General features: G+C 42.6%; 2 protein-coding genes across 9 annotated transcripts in view; one reads left to right on the top strand and one right to left on the bottom strand.

Moving 5' to 3' along the window:
• Nucleotides 1-221: 221 nt before the first annotated feature.
• hdx (highly divergent homeobox) lies at nt 222-11119 on the bottom strand. Of its 3 annotated transcripts, none has more exons than XM_039814035.1 (11): nt 10937-11118; nt 9498-9659; nt 8978-9124; nt 7534-8724; nt 7075-7131; nt 6695-6841; nt 3037-3235; nt 2876-2955; nt 2150-2254; nt 1838-1960; nt 222-752 (listed from the first exon to the last, which is right to left on the bottom strand). In XM_039814035.1, the coding sequence occupies exons 2-11, from the start codon at nt 9561-9563 to the stop codon at nt 483-485; spliced, it is 2385 nt and encodes a 794-aa protein (XP_039669969.1). In that variant the 5' UTR covers nt 9564-9659; nt 10937-11118; the 3' UTR covers nt 222-482. The 3 variants fall into 3 exon arrangements, with proteins under 3 accessions (XP_039669969.1, XP_039669970.1, XP_039669971.1); XM_039814036.1 differs by lacking the exon at nt 10937-11118 and adding an exon at nt 10637-10656; XM_039814037.1 differs by lacking the exon at nt 6695-6841 and having other exon boundaries at nt 10937-11119.
• A 1684-nt stretch (nt 11120-12803) lies between these two features.
• Nucleotides 12804-21469, top strand: part of si:ch211-26b3.4 (connector enhancer of kinase suppressor of ras 2) — a 76621-nt gene continuing 67955 nt past the window's right edge. For 4 of the 6 annotated variants that reach the window (XM_039813308.1, XM_039813309.1, XM_039813307.1 and 1 more), the window contains exon 1: nt 13509-13825. In XM_039813308.1, the coding sequence (XP_039669242.1) occupies nt 13762-13825 (64 nt within the window). In that variant the 5' untranslated portion in view covers nt 13509-13761. The other 2 variants (XM_039813306.1, XM_039813305.1) reach the window with 2 other exon arrangements.

The raw sequence follows: 21469 nt of genomic DNA, 5'->3' as shown, positions 1-21469 counted from the left end.
GGTGGTTTACCATAGTTTGAGCTTGAGTTTAATAACACAAATTGAATGGCAATGTTCTTCTCTGCGACTGTAATCTACAAAAAAAAGCCACTACTGTGTGTGGGGACTTTATTACTTTTACAGTTAGGGTTTTAAAAATATTGAGTGTTTTTCTACATCTGCTATAAGCTGATACATTAGAAAAGTGACACGTCTCTCACTGAAACACACAGCCACACAGATAAGTTAGAGGTTGTTTATTGTTCTCTCTGGACTGGTCCAGAGCAAGGCGAAATGATATGCAGTAAAAAAGGCATTCGTCAGCCCAACAGTCGTAGTGAAGCATCAACCCACAGGCACTGGGCATGGGTTTACCATGAGTGTTTGTCTAAATGTGAGACCATATGCTGTACAGTCCCATATAGGCCAGTCTAAAAACCAGCTCCTATGTGGCGTGTGGAAACATCTGCATGAGTCTATGTGAGCTAATGTACATGAGATAGTCACTTTTGTTCTGTAACTGCCACCTGCAGTTGCTCCTCTGATGCAGAGGGCTTAGTAACTTTAGTCGTTGTATCGTCTTCTTTTATGGTGACCAGTGGGACTTCTTCGTTTGCCGGGGCCAGAGGAGGCTCCTCGCTGCTCGTGCCGGCCATCGGGGAGCCGATGTGGTTGGAGGATGCGTCTGCTGAAACAGCAGCGGGCTGCGTTGCTCTCTCCAGAGTCATGTCCCAGTCCTGGTCTGAAGGCTGAGGTAGACTGGCCATGAGTTCCTAAACACATAAACGACAGCAGACTTTAGGTGAGAAGTGTCTATAAACTGAGATGTCTCACTTCGAGCTGATGTTGTAATGCACTGGTTGTCAAACTGTGGTACAAGAACCACTAGTGGTACGTGAGTTCCCTCCAGTGGTACGACGATGGAGTCTCTAATATATTTAAAAAAACATAATACTATAGAAATGCATTTTGAATAATAATACTTAAAGTGCTCATATTATGCTCATTTTCAGGTTCATAATTTTATTTAGAGGTTATATCAGAATAGGTTTATATGGTTTAATTTTCAAAAATCTGCATATTTTTGTTGTACTGCACATTGCTGCAGCTCCTCTTTTCAACCTGTGTGTTGAGCTCTCTGTTTTAGCTACAGAGCGAGGCATCTCACTTCTGTTCAATCTTTGTTGGGAGTCGCAAATGCTCAGTACCTAGGTAAGGACTACTAGCCAGTCAGAAGCAAAGTATGAGGGTGTGCCCTGACAGTACCTAGGTAAGGACTACTAGCCAGTCAGAAGCAGAGTATGAGGGCGTGCCCTGACAGTAGCTAGGTAAGGACTACTAGCCAGTCAGAAGCAGAGTATGAGGGCATGCCCTGACAGTAGCTAGGTAAGGACTACTAGCCAGTCAGAAGCAGAGTATGAGGGCGTGCCACGCTAGCAGCTAGGCGAGCATTATAACGTGTGTTACAAAGTGACCACGTTTGTCTCTGAAGTAAAGGCTGGACTACAATAGAGCTGTTTGGAGCAGTTGGTGAACAGTGTTTTCTGTTGGAGATGGTAAGTCCCTTTGGGGGGGACTTTGGGCTTTTTCACTTTGTAAACCTAAAACGTGCACAAAAAGATATATAACACTATAAAGGAAAGGGAAAAAGCCAAAAAGCATAATATGAGCACTTTAAACTATGATCAGTTAAAAGTAAGTAAGTTTTTCCTTACATGTGATATTTTTTGCTCCGATATCAGCCTGCTAGTAGTACTTAGAGAGCCTAATATTTTTTGAAGTGGTATGTGGTGTAAAGAGTTTGAGAACCACTGTTGTAATGGATGTGGTCAGTGTGTGAACTTGACTGTGAATGTACCTGCTGTCTGTCCAGGTCCTTGTTCCTCACAGCGCTGAGCAGGCTCGTGGTGAAGCTTACGAGCTTGTCGTATTTTTGTTTTTGGTTCTCTAGCTCATTCTCTAAGAACTGCACTTCCTCGTGCTGAAAGCAGAAGTGGCAACAGGTCAAATTCACCGCTGGAGGTCTTTGTGAGTTGCAATGCTTTTTAATTTAGCGTCACAGCACTGTTTTTTTTGTAATTCAACAATAGACAGGCTAGCGTGAAGGTTTGTGATAGCAGCAGTCAGTTTAAGCTTGGTCAATCTGTCATAGTCTTGCGTGTGTCTTCACCTTGAATTCCAACATGTTCTGCATTTGCTCTAGGTCTGAAGCCACTAATTCGCCATCATCGTTGTCATACTCGTCTTCCTCGTCCTCATCAATTACTTCAACCTTCTGTTAAAAAAAGCAAAACACAGAGATTAGATCAATTATCATGACACATGTACATCTTATGGGGACTCTTATCTCCATATGGATTTAATTCTTGTTCTGTTTTTGTAATTTACTGTATTATGTAAATCACTTTGTGACGTGTGCACAAAGTGTGTTTTCATTTGTTTTCTCAAAGAAACAAACCATATTTTTGAGTTAAAAAAAATACATTTCAACTTTATATATATATATATATATATATATATATATGTATATATTTTCTTGTTGGTATTCTTGTTTGTAGAATGAATTGGTGACTGTGTTTTTGTATACTAGTATTGTGTAGTATTGCAATAGTGCTGTAAAGATTATGCTACATTATCGCACATCACATGGTGTGATGCCGCACCAGGCATGATGGGAAAATGTGTCACGTTGATATACAGCTGTAGAGTTGGTGTTGTTACTACAAACTAATATGAACTTACACGTTTAGGTAGAATGAATGAGTTCTGATCCACTTATTTTTTATTTATTTTTTTAAATCACTTTTGAGTATGAAGACTATCCCTACCAGCGCCCATTCCTAAGTGGCTAAATTTAATGAGGCTGTGCCATAATAACAAAGAAATAATGAAGTACCACATTATTGGCCAGTGGAGCAGCAATGGACACGTCTATTCCATCTTCTTCGTCTCTGTGTTGTGAGTCGATGGTGCCATCTAGAAGCCAGAAGACTGCATGAATGCTGGGATGCCCAGTTTATACAGGTGTTAGTACGTGCACGGTATCAGCAGCCTAACCTTCAGACAGGCAGAGAGATCCCTCATCATTCAAGTCATCTCCGAGTTCAGGCGTTCTGAGCCCCTCCTCGTCGGGGCTCAGGGCCACCGGAGATTCGTTTCCTGGGGATGAGGTTGAGAATACAGCAGGCCCACCTTTGGGTGGAGGGATTTCAATACCCATCAGACGGTACTTCCTCCGTCTGTTACTGATCCATGTCTGCCAGTCAGAAAGGACAAAAGACACAACACGGTACGTGTCAAGACGTGGGGGGAAAATGCTAAACTAAAATTCAAGGATATCAATCCTTGAAGTGTCCGATGTGATGAATGTGACGGTTAAGTCAGGAATAAAAGTACCAATAAGTATACATGTTAGGAGTTTCAGACAAAAGTCGACTATTCGGCCATCACAACTACTAATCGACACAGTGCATTGTTGTCAAATTTATATTCATCTGTGGTTTTAATGTGGTGCAGTAATAAAGTAGTGGCAATGTATCAGATATGCATGGAATTACATCAGATATGTAGCAGGCGGCGGTGCGGGTTAAACAAGTCACAGTAGTTCTGTGTGACTTAAGCAGCACGGAGCGGCACAAAGAGACATTGCGCTAACCGTAGTCTATATCCACGACGTTCTACTTCTGGGATCGCTCTCGTTCTGCCGTAAATTCCGCCGGATGTCCCTCTTTTCGGATGACCGTTTTTGGATGTCCGTTACCCTCCGCTTTCTTTGGGTTGTAATTTTAAACTCCGGTGGATTTGTGAGGACTATGGTCAACTGCTCCTCAGATCTCTGCAGGGTAAATCCAGACAGCTAGCTAGACTATCTGTCCAATCGGAGTTTTCTGTTGCACGACTAAAACTACTTTTGAACGTCCACATGTTCCACCAAAACAAGTTCCTTCCTGAGGCTATTTTGCAGAGGCACCGTTGCTCTGCTCGGCCCTTAGCGCCGCCCAAGACGATTGTGATTGGTTTAAAGAAATGCAAATAAACCAGAGCACATTTTTCTCCCATCCCGGAATGCTGTGTGGACTCGCCAGACCCTCCTCCGCAACGCTGTGGAGGAAGGTCTGGCAATGCCAGACTACGCTAACAGCAACCGGACTCTACGCTACGCTAACCAGGAGTGCAAAATGAGGATAATAAATCTGTCAGTTTATCAGGGACACATATTTTTGCACTTTCATTATGGCTGTTTCATTGTGGTGAGTAGGCTACATTTTGAATTTCAGTTTGCACTTGCCATCTGAGGGAAAATGTGTTAATAATCTGTGTCCTTATGACAGCTTAGTCTGCTGTGTCAGCCACTACTGATGTTTTTCAATAAACGAATAACATTCATAACCCTTCATGAAATCTGTGGACATTCATGTTTTTTGGCGAGACTGCATGCAAATATATATATATATATATATATATATATATATATATATATATATATATATATATATTCAACTATTCGTCAACTTTTGGGGAGCAGTTGATCGCTACTAAACTACACTATTCGTTTAATGCCCTAATACATGTACCACATCAAGCCCAAACTAAATTGGTTTAAAGTAGTTGTTTAATTGTCCTAATGCTGGCATGCTGTTTCTCTATGTAGACAAAGATTTTTCTTCTTTGCAATTAATATCCCAGTAAGTGAGATGCAGTGGGTCATGTGTGTGTCAGGACTGAGAGACTATATTTAGTTTATCAGCATTCCTACTGTGGCCCTGATATGTACAGTGCCTTGCGAAAGTATTCGGCCCCCTTGAACTTTTCGACCTTTTGCCACATTTCAGGCCTCAAACATAAAGATATAAAACTGTAATTTTTTGTGAAGAATCAACAACAAGTGGGACACAATCATGAAGTGGAACGAAATTTATTGGATATTTCAAACCTTTTAAACAAATAAAAAACTGAAATATTGGGCGTGCAAAATTATTCAGCCCCCTTAAGTTAATACTTTGTAGCGCCACCTTTTGCTGCGATTACAGCTGTAAGTTCGCTTGGGGTATGTCTCTATCAGTTTTGCACATCGAGACTGACATTTTTGCCCATTCCTCCTTGCAAAACAGCTCGAGCTCAGTGAGGTTGGATGGAGAGCGTTTGTGAACAGCAGTTTTCAGTTCTTTCCACAGATTCTCGATTGGATTCAGGTCTGGACTTTGACTTGGCCATTCTAACACCTGGATATGTTTATTTGTGAACCATTCCATTGTAGATTTTGCTTTATGTTTTGGATCATTGTCTTGTTGGAAGACAAATCTCCGTCCCAGTCTCAGGTCTTTTGCAGACTCCATCAGGTTTTCTTCCAGAATGGTCCTGTATTTGGCTCCATCCATCTTCCCATCAATTTTAACCATCTTCCCTGTCCCTGCTGAAGAAAAGCAGGCCCAAACCATGATGCTGCCACCACCATGTTTGACAGTGGGGATGGTGTGTTCAGGGTGATGAGCTGTGTTGCTTTTCACGCCAAACATAACGTTTTGCATTGTTGCCAAAAAGTTCGATTTTGGTTTCATCTGACCACAGCACCTTCTTCCACATGTTTGGTGTGTCTCCCAGGTGGCTTTTGGCAAACTTTGAACGACACTTTTTATGGATATCTTTAAGAAATGGCTTTCTTCTTGCCACTCTTCCATAAAGGCCAGATTTGTGCAGTATACGACTGATTGTTGTCCTATGGACAGAGTCTCCCGCCTCAGCTGTAGATCTCTGCAGTTCATCCAGAGTGATCATGGGCCTCTTGGCTGCATCTCTGATCAGTCTTCTCATTGTATGAGCTGAAAGTTTAGAGGGACGGCCGGGTCTTCATAGATTTGTAGTGGTCTGATACTCCTTCCATTTCAATATTATGCCTTGCACAGTGCTCCTTGGGATGTTTAAAGCTTGGGAAATCTTTTTGTATCCCAATCCGGCTTTAAAACTCTCCACAACAGTATCTCGGACCTGCCTGGTGTGTTCCTTGTTCTTCATGATGCTCTCTGCGCTTTTTAACGGACCTCTGAGACTATCACAGAGCAGGTGCATTTATACGGAGACTTGATTACACACAGCTGGATTCTATTTATCATCATTAGTCATTTAGGTCAACATTGGATCATTCAGAGATCCTCACTGAACTTCTGGAGAGAGTTTGCTGCACTGAAAGTAAAGGGGCTGAATAATTTTGCAGCCCACTTTTTCAGTTTTTTATTTGTTAAAAAAGTTTGAAATAGCCAATGAATTTCGTTCCACTTCATAATTGGGACCCACTTGTTGTTGATTCTTCACAAAAAATTACAGTTTTATATCTTTATGTTTGAGGCCTGAAATGTGGCAAAAGGTCGAAACGTTCAAGGGGGCCGAATACTTTCGCAAGGCACTGTAACTGTGTGACTTTTACACAACTTTGACTAAGAAAGTTTGAAAACCTCTATTACCTAAACAAGTTGCTCTTTCTTGTTTTCTTTTAGCTCTGCAAAGTTCAGACAAGTCAAACAGCCTCGTTTCACTACATGTCAGACAAGTGGCCAGACAATGTGAATAAAGCTCACAGCTCTCTGAGTCTACAAAACATCTCTCTAGTTTCAGGGATACTGCAGAAATTCTATGTCAGGAGGGAACCCATACATTTCTCTGTATTTGTTTAACACTGGGAATATACAAAACTAACATTCAAACCTGGGGAGTTGGTTACCTTGACTATTTCAGTGTCTACATTGAGTTGGTTCGCTGCAGCAGTGATCTTTTCCCTGCAGACTGAGCCCAGGCTGGTCATGCCTCGGTCCCAGTAGCGCTTCAGCTGGATGAGATCCCCATCACTGAACTGGGTCCGATCCTGCAGCTGAAAACACAAACTCGTGTTTAACTACAGAACAGTTACGCTGATGACAACATCAGCGTAAATGTGCAATAACCAAACCTGGTACCTTTTAGATGTTTATTTTCCCTATACTACTGTGTGTGTGTGTGTGTGTGTGTGTGTGTGTGTGTGTGTGTGTGTGTGTGTGTGTATATATATATATATATATATATATATTTTCAAAGTTTTGTGTTTAAAGTGACAAAAGTACTAACTGTTCTCTTTCTGGAGTTGCTGATAACCCAGGGGGCAGCAGACACACCAACTGAAGTCTGCACACAGAGACAGGCACACAGTCAGGTTAAGTCTTTCAACTGACGTTGAAATAGGGCTGGGTAATGCTCAAAGATGTTCAATACCGGCAGCGAGACCGATACAGTGGCTTTGTTAACGGTTTCCTTAGCGATTTTGCATACCAGTTTAATAAAATACATTTTAACAGAAAAAGACAACATTATAGTACTAATCAGATTAGATCTGGTAGAAGAATGCTGCATGCTTATTGGCTCACTGACGCTGATGAGATTTACACCTTAGGTACTGAAATTTGGTATTGAATGACGAGGCATTTTTCGATACTACAGAGGCAATTCGGTCTGTGCCTATAAAGTACTGAATACGGAATACTTTGCAATACTTTGAAGGAAAGCAGCAACGCCTAGAACCTCTCCTACCTGTGTGCTGGATTCCCCTGTAAGTGAGGTCTGTGCTGTGACGGAGTAGCTGCCCTGAAGAGTTGTGTTGCTGTGGAGCAGTGCGGGTCTGGAGCGAGACATAGGGGGGGTGTGGCTTCCTCTCACCACAGACACTTCAGCCCCGGTTGGGCTAGTCGACGTCCGCTCCCTGTGGAGGTGTGTCTGAGCGGCCATGTTTGCCAGCTCCTCTTCCCTTTGCCACTCATCTTCTTCATCTCCAGTTTCCATGGCGATGGAGAAGTTATGACTGGCGTCCAGAGGATGGGACGCTGGCCTGTGACTTTCCTGGCTCTTCTGGGTGGACACGTGACTCGGCCTAAGCCTGTCCCCCTCGCCTCTTTCTGACAAGGTGAAGACCTGCTGGATACGAGGTGTCTGCTCAGAGGGCGGACAAGAGTTTTGTACTGGGAGGGAGACCCAAGTCTTCTGAGGGGCAGGTGGTTGAGGTTGGGGGTTGGAGTGAGGTCTGGGCTGAGGCTGTGTTTGGGACAGGGAGGAAGAGGACCAGGGGCGAGTTTGCGCTGTACCGTACTGCCTGGTCCAGCTGTGAGGTACTACCCCTGCTCCTGCACTTACCCCTGCATCCCCAAGGGATACAGTCCCCTTCCTGACTGCAGTGTTGACTAAAGGCCCTGAGGCAGATGCGATGGGTGGGAGGTTTTGAGAGAGTGAGACCAGCTTGGAGTGCAGGGGTGAGGAGGCGGAGCTGTTCCTGCTCAGCAGGGCCCGGTTGCTCAGAGACGAGGAAGCGTGTGCAGAAAGCTCACAGTCTGAATGAGATGGTGGGGCTGTGGGTCTCGGGCGGGAGCGAGGGACGGAGTTGAGAGAGTAAATCCCGGTCAGTATGACGTCATTGTTGTTGTTGTTGTTGTTGTTGCTTCCGCTGCTGTGGGGAGAGGAAGAGGAAGGGGAGGAAGATGTCGACGAGAAAGAAGGGAAGGACGAGGATGGAGGGAGAAGGTGCACACGATTCTGGATGTTCCGCGCTGCAGCCAGTTCAGCAGGAAACAGCGCCCCTGCAGCCAGGCTGTGATTGGACAGTGGACCTCCGGCCAATGAGTGATTGGAGAGTAATCCCCCAGCGAGTCCGTGACTGGATAAGGAATGAGACATGCCTCCGTTCTGTTCTACCTTGGAGGCGAGCTTACGTCTTTTGTTGCCAACCCATGTCTGCGGGGAGAAGAGCATTCAGCTCAGTAACATCACTTAAAAAAAACATTCTGCAATACACTACAGGGACTAATTCAGCAAAGTGTGGAAAATAATTCATGACTCTGCATTAGATGAAGACCTCAGAGGGAAGAAACTAGACTCATTGTCTCAATTACTTGCCACCACAATGGTGCAACACACAAGTCATAGCACATAGTTCTGCTTCCCTTTTGCTCATTCACAAACACACAAGCACATTGTATGAGCCTACCCGGACCACGCTGAAGTCCAGTTTGGCCTCCTGAGCGCATTGCAGTATTAGCTGGAAGCAAGCCTTGCTCTGATTGGTCATCCCATTATCATAGTAACGTTCCAGGATCTTCTGCTGTTCAGACGTAAACACTGACCGCAGGTTCATCTGAGAGACAATCACAAAAGATAAAGAACCCCCAAAAACTTTGTAATACATCAGAACTCACTTGAGCTTACTGACAGATTGTGGTAGATGATTGGGTTAAAGAGATAAAGCATGTAGTGTGAACTTGTGCAATTTCCTCTCTTTGGTTTATGAACTGCATTATGAGGGTTTTTGTAGCCAATTTAATTCCAAAGATCACAATATGTTTTGTATTAAACATCAATTTAGCAAATGCATCAACTATTACATCATTCTATCCCCTGAAAATATCAGTCTCAGGATGACAACTGCAGCAGTCCCTGCATTTTATTTTTCAATTTGTTCGATTTCAAGCATATGTAATTTCTTTATTCATTATATTTGTAATACTCACAGTCTGCAGGCCACGTCTCTGTGACCACGCATCCATTCTGTAACTGGAGGGGAACGGGGCAGCCATGCAGATCACAGCAAAACCTCCATGTTTCTACATTAGCACAATTATGATTGTACCCATGGTGTCTCAGTGTACCTGGCACACTAAAGGGTAATGTGGCTGGGGAGAAAGCAAAGCAGACAACGCTGTGCTTAAGAGTGTGGATAAAAAGAGCCTGACAAAATGATAACCAAATCCATGTCATTATGAGCACAATTCTGTACTACTACTACTACTACTAATAATAATAATAATAATAATAATAATAATAATAATAATAATAATAATAATAAAATATTAGTGGCAATTTTTTCAGGATCTAATCCGTTTCAACAAATTGTAGACAACCAATCAACACTTTGTCATATAATACATACACATTTTGAAAAAGTTACATCAAGCATTGTGAAGCTGTGAAATATACAACACACTGTCAGTCAAAGTATAATAAGCTGGGACAAGCCACTGTGTAGCATCAATAACATTATCAATCAAGCTAATATGTTGTCCCTAGCGAGACTATTCATCGACTGAAACCCATTTAAATGTGTGCCCTTGTATTAACCATGGAGTCACAATTATACACGTATGAATTACAAGTTAATAAAGCTTACTTTTTGGCAAAAGCAAAACACGACAATGTATCACACGTTAGCTAGCTTGTATGTTCAAATAGCCACACAAACAAGACATCTTAACGAATGGGGTCCAGTGTTATGAATACGAGTTTCAAAGTTAACGTGTACGGTACAATAACGTTTGCACACTGAAAGTGAACGAGGGAGAAAGAAAGGAGCAGCAACCAAAGTGATAACACTTGGACTATCAGACAGCTGAGAAAACTCAGGTGCCTAAGTTTGAAATCCAGTTGTTAAAGAGGTTTCGATAAAGACAGTAAATGTCACATACGGGAATCTTGTGCGACCAATAAGCATCCAGCTGGTTTATTTTGGCAGGCTGACTGCGCATGGCTACAGTCAATCTGGTAACATTACGGAGAGAATTAGCGAACAAATTGTGGGCTCGTCAGATTAGTATGCCACCAAAGCAACAGCCTGGGGATTCAGAAACACAATTTCCACACAGGAAGCACATACCATAACTTTACAACAGCGAGCCACACAGTAAACAAACCGGGTAAGCGCCGCATCCCCACAATGGCCATACAGACAGGTTAGGTTAGCTTACAGGCCCGAGCGGCCATATCTGAGCCAGCCAACGTTAGCTAGCATTAGCATAGCTTGCCCCATGGATAGCTATAGCTAAACTTTTCCTTCAAATCTGTGATTTCCCGACCCCGGCATGGTCATTCTCGCTGACCCTGTCTTCGAGCCGAAACGAACAAAAACCAGTCGGGGTTCCCTGAAGCAGAAAAGTGAAATCACTTTCCTACTTACCATTTTTGATGTCAAAATCAGACGAACGGTTAAATTCAGCAGATTTCTTCACCAGTCCCCTTTGCTAGACAATGAAATCAGAACGTCCGATCATCAATTCTAATCATGATTGTGACGTGTTTGCAGACAGGAGCCAATGGGAGCCCATGATCACCGCTGTGACATTCGGAAAGGGCTGAAAACTGAGCCCCGTGGTCCCGCCCACCGTTGACTTTGTTCAGTGGGCTGCTGGAGGAGGAGGAGGTCACAGACATGGAAGCAGCTGAAACTTTGGATGGGAAATGGTCTGTGTCCTCATCACCTGAACATGTCCGAGTATCCTTTTGAAGTGGTATCTAAAACTGTTGCTGAATGTACAGTAGGTGCTGGAAATGGAAGTGTTTAATTGACTGTTTCACTGCAGGCTACAAATCACTGTTGAATCAGACAGCAAATGTGTTTACATTTCTATATTTAACTTTTTCTTCACTATTAGACTTCACATAGGAACAGGTTGCATATGATTGATGCTTTTTTCTATTTCAAATGTTGGTAAATGTTAAAATGTTAACCCTAAACCCCTTTTAAGCTTATTAGTTTACATTACATTTACATTTAGATATATATTATTTACACATTAATGCATTAGTTACAATGAATGCATATAACTCTGGTCATTTATTTCTTGTCTTTGATTTTGATTTCTGATTTAGATTTATAATACTGGGTCAACTGCTGCTAAAAATGTCGTTGTTCATTTTGCACAATGACAATAAATCTTCTGATTCTGATTCATGCAAATAAAACAAATGTAATTAGAATGTGATAACTTTTTTTATCTTTGTAATCAAATGACTGGGATAGACAGCATTACAAATGATTTAGTTACATTTCTAAACATTGCTTCATCATCAAATAGGCTATACTGCACCTTCAGCTAGTAAGCCTATTCTACAGTCTAATAGCTTATTGGCATTTCTGCTGCAGTATGGCAAACAATATCAGGGCGAGAGACAGACAGAAAGACCCAGAGCCTGTATGAAGAATTTGGCGACAGCATTAGGCAAATGGGGCAATAAACGTGCTCTCCTTTGAACCAGGTCGAAACAAACATTGTCCCTTAAGAGGTACTGTACCTAGCCAAAAACATAAACACAACCACTAACTGCCATACATTTTCATATGACTTCACAAGACATTATTGTAACTTTGTAGCGCCCCCCCCCCCCACCCCCATCTGTCTGAAGGTTTACAAGCTACATGGCATTCTGCACTTTGAAACTAATTTGTTTTGTTTGTCAGTTCTGTGTAACAGAAATAAAGTAAGTTAATCTATAATCACTGTGTTTTGTGATATTTTCCTACTGTGTGTGTGTGTGTGTGTGTGTGTGTGTGTGTGTGTGTGTGTGTGTGTGTGTGTGTGTGTCTTGCTTTTTTGTAGGGGCTCAAATATTCATTCTCTTCAGATACATCACAATTATGTGCACAGGGAAGTATACAAATGTACATGTCCTCAGTGATAGAACACTGTACAGTACAGGTTGCACCACCATTATACAATTCTATCCATCTATTTATCTATCTATCTATCTATCTATCTATCTATCTATCTATCTATCTATCTATCTATCTATCTATCTATCTATCTATCTACGTATCTATCTATGTCTACCTGCCTGTCTGTCTGACCTACCTACCTACCTACCTACCTACCTACCTACCTACCTACCTACTTACTTACCTCTACTTTCTCCCTCTCCCTAGGTATAAAGTGTGTGTGTGTGTGTGTGTGTGTGTGTGTGTGTGTGTGTGTGTGTGTGTGTGTGTGTGTGTGTGTGTGTGTGTGTGTGTGTGTGTGTGTGTGTGTGGAGGGGGATGCTGCTTTAATCCATGACGTCACCTGTGTCCCAGGTGCGCACCAGGGGGCGCTGTTCATCACAGCTGAGCCCATGCTCCGAGCAGCAGCGCCTGACAACTGATGCTGATTTTCTCATCCACAGATGGTAAACTTAAACAAAAACATCTGACATATAGGCATTGCCTTATGATGTAGCACGGCACAAATAACACCCAGGCAACAACAATTTACCAAGGAAAGACTAATGATGAAACAAATTATTCCGTTCACTTGTGAAAATAAAAATAATAAAAATATATATTTTCTATAATATTTCAGGTGCTTATCCTATGTTTGTGGTACTCAAAATACCCTACTGCACTTTATTTGATTCATGGTGTTTTGTCATATAGCTACATTTCAAGGAGTGCTTAAGTAATTTGTGCATACAGCCCTTCTTTCTCTGTCTCTATGTGTGTGTGTGTGTGTGTGTGTGTGTGTGTGTGTGTGTGTGTGTGTGTAAGGCAGGGAGAGAGTCAGACAGAGAGAGATCCTCCCTATATGGTGTGCGTTGCACCATTCCCTGGTCTGTGTTATGAGTGGTGGCCCTTGTGATGCTGCAGCGAGGCGGGCGGGAGGAAAAGAGGAGAGAGGAGGGGTCGCTCCATCCACTCGCGCCCACCGAATCCACTTCTCACAGCGCGCGGGCTGCTGGCGGGAAGGCACGAGGAAGAGAGATAGAGAGAGTGAGGGAACGAGAAGGAGGGAGGGAGGGAAAGGAGAGAGCGTGTGTGTGTGCGTGTCTCCGTGTGTGCGCGTGGATTGCACCACCGCATCCCGTTCACCGTTTCTGCAGGCGGCCATGCTCTGATGGAGAGAATAAAACTGACAAAGCTTTCTTTTCCCTCAGATGTCTCCACCGCCGTGTCATTCCAGATGTGACTGACAAGTCGTTTTATGTCGCCCGCATTGAGTCCTGTGCTGTTCATCTCGGAGAGACTGTGACACCATGGCTTTGGTTATGGAGCCTATAAGTAAATGGACACCAAAGCAAGTGCTGGACTGGATGAAAGGTAAATTTGGATTGCATCAGGCTAGTGATGTTCATGCTGCTTGTGGGTATAATGATGATGATGATGATGATGAGGATGGTGGTGGTGGTGAGCAGCAGCGGAGGAGGGCCACACTGTGTGCATGTGTGTTCTCCTTATCCAAACCTGCAGGCTGACGTGTGATTTTAGCAGCTGTAACTGTAGTGTGAGACTGATTAAAGTCACTAAAGTAGAGGGAATGCGTTTGAGCCGGGGCAGTGAAATGGATGTCCCCAGGAAGCAGGGAGTGGAGGCTCAGCATTCTGTCATCTCGCTTGCTTGAGAGCGCACCTCTCGCAAGCCAAGCCTATAGGCTGCTGCTGCTGCTGCTGACTCCATCAGTAGCAGCAGCAGCAGCAGCAGAGCTCCCATCAATGAATGTGGAATATATGTCATCTGCTCTTTCACTCACTGCCACACATGCTCTAGGCCCAGAGTCTAACTCGTTCTATGTGTGTGTCTACGTGCGCGTGCGTGTTTGATTAATGTAGTTAGCTGCATGCACCCCCCTGTACACCCCCCCCCCCCCCACTACCCAAAAGCCAGCCGTACAGTCCGTTTCAGCACCGTGGACAGCGCAATGCCGCCTGCCATATAAATATATATATAAGGCAAACGCACCGATCACACTGGCTTTCTTTTTCTGTTGCTTGCTTTGCTGGCGCGAGATATGTCCCTTCAAACAGACACTATGGATGAGTGATCACTTATGCGCGCGTGTGTGTTGTGTGTGTGTGTGTGTGTGTGTGTGTGTGTGTGTGTGTGTGTGTGTGTGTGTGTGTGTGTGTGTGTGTGTGTGTGGGGGTGTGGAGCTGTTCTCACACACTCTGGTCAGACACAGAGCTGTGAGAGAAACTGTGGTAGGCCTAATGACAGACAATGAAAATGGGGAGGGAGGGTGTCCGCAATCCCTTACTTAAGAGAATGACTTAATCACTTCTGTGTGATGACTCAAACCTACAATGTAATGCTCCTCGCCAGTTGTGATTGTGTTATTGCATTAACAACACATGCAGAGTGAGCACTTTTAGTATCTAATCTACGAGTTTCCTCCATTTTCTTACATGTGCTTTTAAGACTGATATAGTTCCTTTGCATTATGGTAAAGCACTGATGTCTGAGATTAGAAGTCAAGGTGATTGTGAGACCCTCAGGGGACATGGCGAGGGAGTGTTTGGGATGCGTTACGTTGAGTAATTACGATAATGTTCCTGGTTTTATAATTGCTCTCCTCAGCCAGTGGAGTTCCTCTGATCCGTGGAGTGTTTACTTGGAGAATTGAAATTTGATTGAAGATTAGATCAGTAACAGGCCAAATGTGGTTAGACTTTTGCAACATGGACAACACACACAAAATGTTGGTTTTGGTATAGTTCTTTTGATACTACACACAGTGTAACTGACTTACGGACATGTTTGTGCTCAGGATATCGAAAACTGAGATAGTAGTGATCACTTATTGCCAAATATGGAGCACATTACACTTTCCTATGTTTTAAAACATGGCGCTAGTTTAGGGCCAGTAAGTTAAGTTATGAGTGAGTCAGTCCCAAAAAACCATGTGCTAAAATTAAATCCTGCATGTGGCAGTGATTTGCATTCCACCCACGGCAAACCAATGCTTCCCCTTCCTCTTACAGGCTCCAGGAATGCTAGCTTTGAGCAATAAGAAAAGTTGTGTATGAAGACTGCATATGAAAACATAACAATTGGATACAAACATTGTGAGAGGTGCTGGGTTTTGTCTGCCGATAAGGACATTTATGTCAGTTATTTCAAGTGTCATTTTCCTCAATCTCAAATTGTGATCACTCGGAAATCACCACGACAGGAAGTGAAAGTGTCCATATCATTTAAAGCTTGGAATGGACAGTGGAAAGACAGCACATGGAGATGTTAGTGAGTGACATGGTTTCAACCTACAAGCTTGAATCTGGAGAAAAAAAAAATAAAAATCATATTACATTATTTGCCACCCATGCTATTATTTGCAGAAGTTCATCTATGCACTCAAACAGCCTTCTAGGTTTGTGATCAGTAAAGTATAGACAAAGAAAAATGTACATGATTGCACGAATAGTCTTGAGGGTAAATTGTTTCATCTTGGTTACTGCTCCACTCTTGGTCTCCTCGTATGTGTTCTTTGAAAAAGAGTCTCCTGGCCTCTTCCACATGAAGAGTTGGGGCTCTCAGAGATTCCTTTTCATAGACGTTCGCCATAATCTCCCCTAGTTGTCCCTGTTCTTATGAAGCCTCCTCTTTTTTCATGTGGGGCTTCAACATAGACCCTCAGTGGCAGGCTTATGCTCAGATCTTATTTTCTTATGAATAAAGTAAAAGGCGAAAGGCTAGTATTAATCTGTACGCTTACAGGGGCTTCACTGCGGCCTCTTTTTCTGGAAGCTTTTCATCTCTCTCACGCTGATCTGAGGAGTAGTCTTGTGCCATTTTTAGGGAGCAGTGAGATTGAGAACTTCTTTAAGAAGTACTGTAGTGATTTATCTTGCTTACCATAAGAGAGAGAAGTTGTATCCGTGTTTAAATGTACACAGATATAAGACACAAAGGTGCTGATAGCAAACATTTGTCCTCACCTACAACTTTCAGAAAAATGGCTATTTATATTATTTCTCTGTGGAACGTTGGCCATAATTGTCCTTAGTTTCTATACTAATTTTTATCATTATTATGTGTTGGGGGACATTGATTGCCTCCACCCAAACCAGGGATAAAAGCCTCACAATTCCTCAAAATATCATCAATAGTATATACAGAAATTGAAATAATTCCACAGTTTTACTCACCTAAGGAAAAGAAATGCTTTATTGAATATATTGCTTTATTATTAGAAATCTTGCCGAAAACTTAAAATATTGCTGATCACACATGACAAATATGGTTGATTAGGCACAATGGGTTTGTAAGATATTTGCAACAACACCAACATTTCATTATGTATATGATCTATAATCATTTGTGTAATATAACCTATTTGTTAGATTCAATGACGGGATATGCAGTTTTTTTTAAAAGAGCACATAGTTGACATGTTTTGTCCATTTTGGTCAGTGTTAGGAGTATTAATTCAGATCTATAAATGAAGTAAAAGTATCAATACCACACTGTAAAAACATTCAATTACAAGTATGGTTTCTTATTACTGATGCATTAATGGGTCAGTAGCTTTAGCTGCTTGAGTCTGAGCTAATTGTAGCCACTTTATGTACTGCTGGGTAGTTAAGTAAATTATATTTTATAAGATAATTAGGCCTACATGTTTTTCTTTGTAAAGACTGAGTCTGCAAAGAAACTAGTGACTAAAGCTGTCAAACAAATCTTCCGGTGTAAAAAGTGAAATGTGTTTTCCATGAAATGTTGCGAAGTAAATAATTATATATATATATATATAATATAATTAATTATAAGTTAAGTAGAGGACCTTAGTTACATTCCTGTTTTTGTCAGTAAAGCTTTTCTTCATATAGATCGTTCCACCTCTGAAATAGCTACTTTTGCATATAGGTTGGCCGTGTGAGATCATCAACCTGGACTTGGAGAGTTAAAAATTATAAAGACGGTATGAGGTTTTACAAGCTTTATCCCTGTCTCGTGGACAGCAGCACCTCTTCCTCATCAGTCCACTCCTGTTTTATGAAAGAACATGAGACGGGATACTCTGCAATCCTGACGAGAAAACCTGACCCATCTAGCTAAGCAGTGTATATACTTTATCTCTCGCCGCTGTAGAAGGACTGCTCCAGCAGCAAAACACTGGTGAGGCTCACAGAAAGATGACTCATCAGCGTTTGTTTTGATTTGAACACCCACACTGGAGGAGTTTCCTCTATGTATGTGTGTGTGTGTGTGTGTGTGTGTGTGTGCGAGGGGTATGTATATGCTGGGGTGTGTGCAGACGCAATTGATGTGTAAAGTATGACGCGTTAGGAGCTGTGCTCTAACGTGTTAGGCAGCAAAGAAAAATGGACTTTCTTCTCAGCTCTCGGTGCTGTGTATATCTCATAAGATCACCCGGTGCTTTCAGGCGCACAGTATCAGCGGCCTGCTGATGCATACAGCGACAGGAAAATGAATAAGGCAGCTCACTTTTCCTGCAGTGATCTCTCTTTTCCTCTTTAAGTGCTGATTTATTGGAACAAAAAAAAATCTAAAAAAATAAAGGTGATGTGTGACATTTCAGTCAGTGCAGGAGACTGAGAAAGACTGAGATCATGAGATGTACAAATTTAGATGGATTTAAACGCATACACTGTATAGCAGTGGTACAAAAGGGACAGCAGGAAATGCTTTGTACCTCTGTTGAAAGAATCCCCTTGATGCTGTTTGGTCATTTGAGTGTCCTGTGGTGTCGAGAGCGATGTTTACTACCATTCCATACTGTGTCCCCTGATTTAGTCTCCTGCTGACATGGTAAAGAAGTCTGTGTTGGAAAACACGCTTCCCCTGGCTCTGACTGTGTGCTTGTTGTAGTTTCAGCTGCATTAAAGATTAAAGAGCATGCATTATTATGAGGAAACACACTCACACACACACACACACACACACACACACACACACACACACACACACACACACACACACACACACACACACAGAGGAAACTCCTCGATTTTCATACACAAAAGAAATGCAGAAATGCAGAGATGCATGCGCTGCGTATGGATGCATATAGATTCAGGCACTCGAAGGAATGCACATGCTCACTGAAATATATGGTATGTACGGTATGTGTGTATGTATGCACACTGACACACAGGCATAGACACACAACTCTGGAGCCGCAGCTTTAAATGGGGCATCGGTAGTCATGGAAACCAGATCTGATCGTGTCGGAGTCACAGAACATGTCATAAGATCATCATAAGATGGGGAACCAGCAATGAACGCAGATGCCCAATCTACATCCTGCAAGCCTCGAACACACGTTTGGACACATAGTGAGGCGCATACACATGCCACACGCACGCACGCACGCACGCACGCACGCACGCACGCACACACACACACACAAAAGCTTCCCCTCCTGTTTTATGGCCCTGGGCAATGAGAGAGCAGGGACACGCATTCAATTTCAATTCAATTCAATTTTATTTATAGTATCAAATCATAACATAAGTTATCTCGAGACACTTTACAGATAGAGTAGGTCTAGACCACACTCTATAATTTACAAAGCCCCAACAATTCCAACAATTCCAGTAATTCCCTCAAGAGCAAGCAGTGCGACAGTGGCGAGGAAAAACTCCCTCTTGGGAAGAAACCTCGGCCAGACCCAGGCTCTTGGTAGGCGGTGTCTGACGAGCCGGTTGGGGGTGTGATGAACAGTGGCGATAGTAGTCACATTAATAATGGAACAGTGACTGGATGTAGCGGGAAGCTGCAGGGTTCAGCAGGACGCAGCATGACATTGCAGGGCATCGCTGAGCTCAGCAGGGAATGCAGCAGGACCACGGCGACAGCTGCAACCAGGGTCTTGGTGCCAACGTTCTCCAAGGAAATACGCTGGGGGAAAAAAAAGCATAAGGACTCCGGGGAGTAAACTCCCCGAAAAAAAAAAGAATAGTAAACAGGTATTACGACACGGGCTGCACACAAATAGTAATAGTAATAGTAACAGTAATAGAAACAGTAATAGAAAGGGGGAGAGCAGTCAGTTGTCAGTGGAAGGAAAGTCCCCCGGCAGTCTAGGACCATAACAGCGTAACTATAACAGGTAACTAAGAGAGAGGTCATAAGGAGAGGTAGCTTTTTTCGGGCTTAGAACTCTCCCCTGCCGGATCTGGCCTGCTGGCCTGCCTCCCTCTACTTTGTTATGTATTATTAATCTAACAATTATGAAGAGAAGCAGTTGGGCCAGTTAGGTGAACACTGCAACTCCTCACCCCTAACTATAAGCTTTATCAAATAGGAGAGTTTTAAGTTCATTCTTGAATGAGGTGACAGTTTCTGCCCCCGAACCCAGATCGGAGCTGGTTCCATAGGAGAGGAGCCTGATAACTGAAGGCTCTAGCTCCCATTCTACTTTTAGAGACTCTAGGTACCACCAGTAACTCTGCATTCTGGGGGGCGCAGTGTTCTCGTAGGGGACAATAGGGTATTAGGAGCTCTTCTAGATATGATGGTGCTAGACCATTTAGAGCTTTGTAGGTCAAGAGAAGGACTTTAAACTCAATCCTGGATTCAACAGGAAGCCAATGCAGAGAAGCTAATACAGGAGAATTATAACATCTCTTTTCTTAGTTCTTGTGAGAACAGCGCCGCAGCATTCTGGATCAGCTGGAGAGTCTTAAGAGACTTATTTGAGCAACCTGACAGTAGGGAATTACAATAGTCCAGCCTGGAAGTAACAAATGCTGGACTAGTTTTTCCGCGTCGTTTTGAGACAGGATATTCCTAATTTTGGCAATGTTACGAAGATGAAAAAAGGCTGTTCTTGAGGTTTGTTTTAGATTGGCATTAAAGGATATATCCTGATCAAAGATAACTCCTAAATTTCTAACAGTGGTGCTGGAGGCCAGGGCAGCACCAACCAGAGTAGCTATATCTCTAGATAATGAAGTTCGGAGGTGTTTAGGGCCGGGCACAATAACTTCAGTTTTGTTAGGGTTTAACATCAGAAAATTATAGGTCATCCAGGATTTTATATCCTTAATGCACTCTTGAAATTTTGCTAGCTGACTGGTTTCGTCTGGTTTGATTGACAAGTATAATTGGGTGTCATCCGCATAACAGTGAAAGTTAATTGAGTGTTTTCTAATAATATTGCCTAGAGGAAGCATATATAAGGAGAATAGAATTGGTCCAAGCACTGAGCCTTGAGGAACCCCATGGCTAATATTTAGCGTACTTGGAGGATTTATCATTAACATTCACAAATTGAGATCGATCAGAGAAATAGGACCTAAACCAACTCAGAGCAATTCCTTTAATGCCAACCAAGTGTTCCAATCTCTGTAACAGGATTGAATGGTCAATTGTGTCAAATGCAGCACTAAGATCTAGTAAAACAAGAATGGAGACAAGACCTTTGTCTGCAGCAGTTAAAAGGTCGTTAGTAATTTTCACCAGTGCCGTCTCTGTGCTATGATTCTTTCTAAATCCTGATTGAAAGTCATCAAATAAACTGTTGCTATGTAGAAAATCGCATAACTGATTAGCAACCACCTTCTCAAGGATCTTGGATAGAAAAGGAAGGTTAGATATAGGTCTATAGTTTGCTAAGACCTCAGGATCCAGGGTGGGTTTTTTTCAGCAGAGGTTTTATCACAGCTACTTTAAATGACTGTGGTACATAACCTGTTAATAGAGACATATTGATCATATCTAGTAATGAGGTGTTAACCACAGGTAATGCTTCTTTGAGTAGTCTCGTTGGGATGGGGTCCAAGAGACAGGTAGATGGCTTAGCTGAGGATATCTTTAACATTAATTGTTGAAGATCTATAGGATAAAAGCAGTCTAAGTATATGTCGAGACTAGTCTTTATTTCTAACGACTCTGCGTTTAAAGGTGAACCGTTAGAAGTTGAGTGTAAAATGTGATGAATTTTATCTCTAATTGTTGTAATTTTATCATTGAAGAAGCTCATGAAGTCATCACTACTCATAG

This window comes from Perca fluviatilis, chromosome 10, assembly GCF_010015445.1.
Source record: "Perca fluviatilis chromosome 10, GENO_Pfluv_1.0, whole genome shotgun sequence".
Taxonomy (NCBI): Eukaryota; Metazoa; Chordata; class Actinopteri; order Perciformes; family Percidae; genus Perca; species Perca fluviatilis.
The sequence above is the reverse complement of the archived record's forward strand: the minus strand, read 5'-3'. Positions and strand labels throughout refer to the sequence as shown.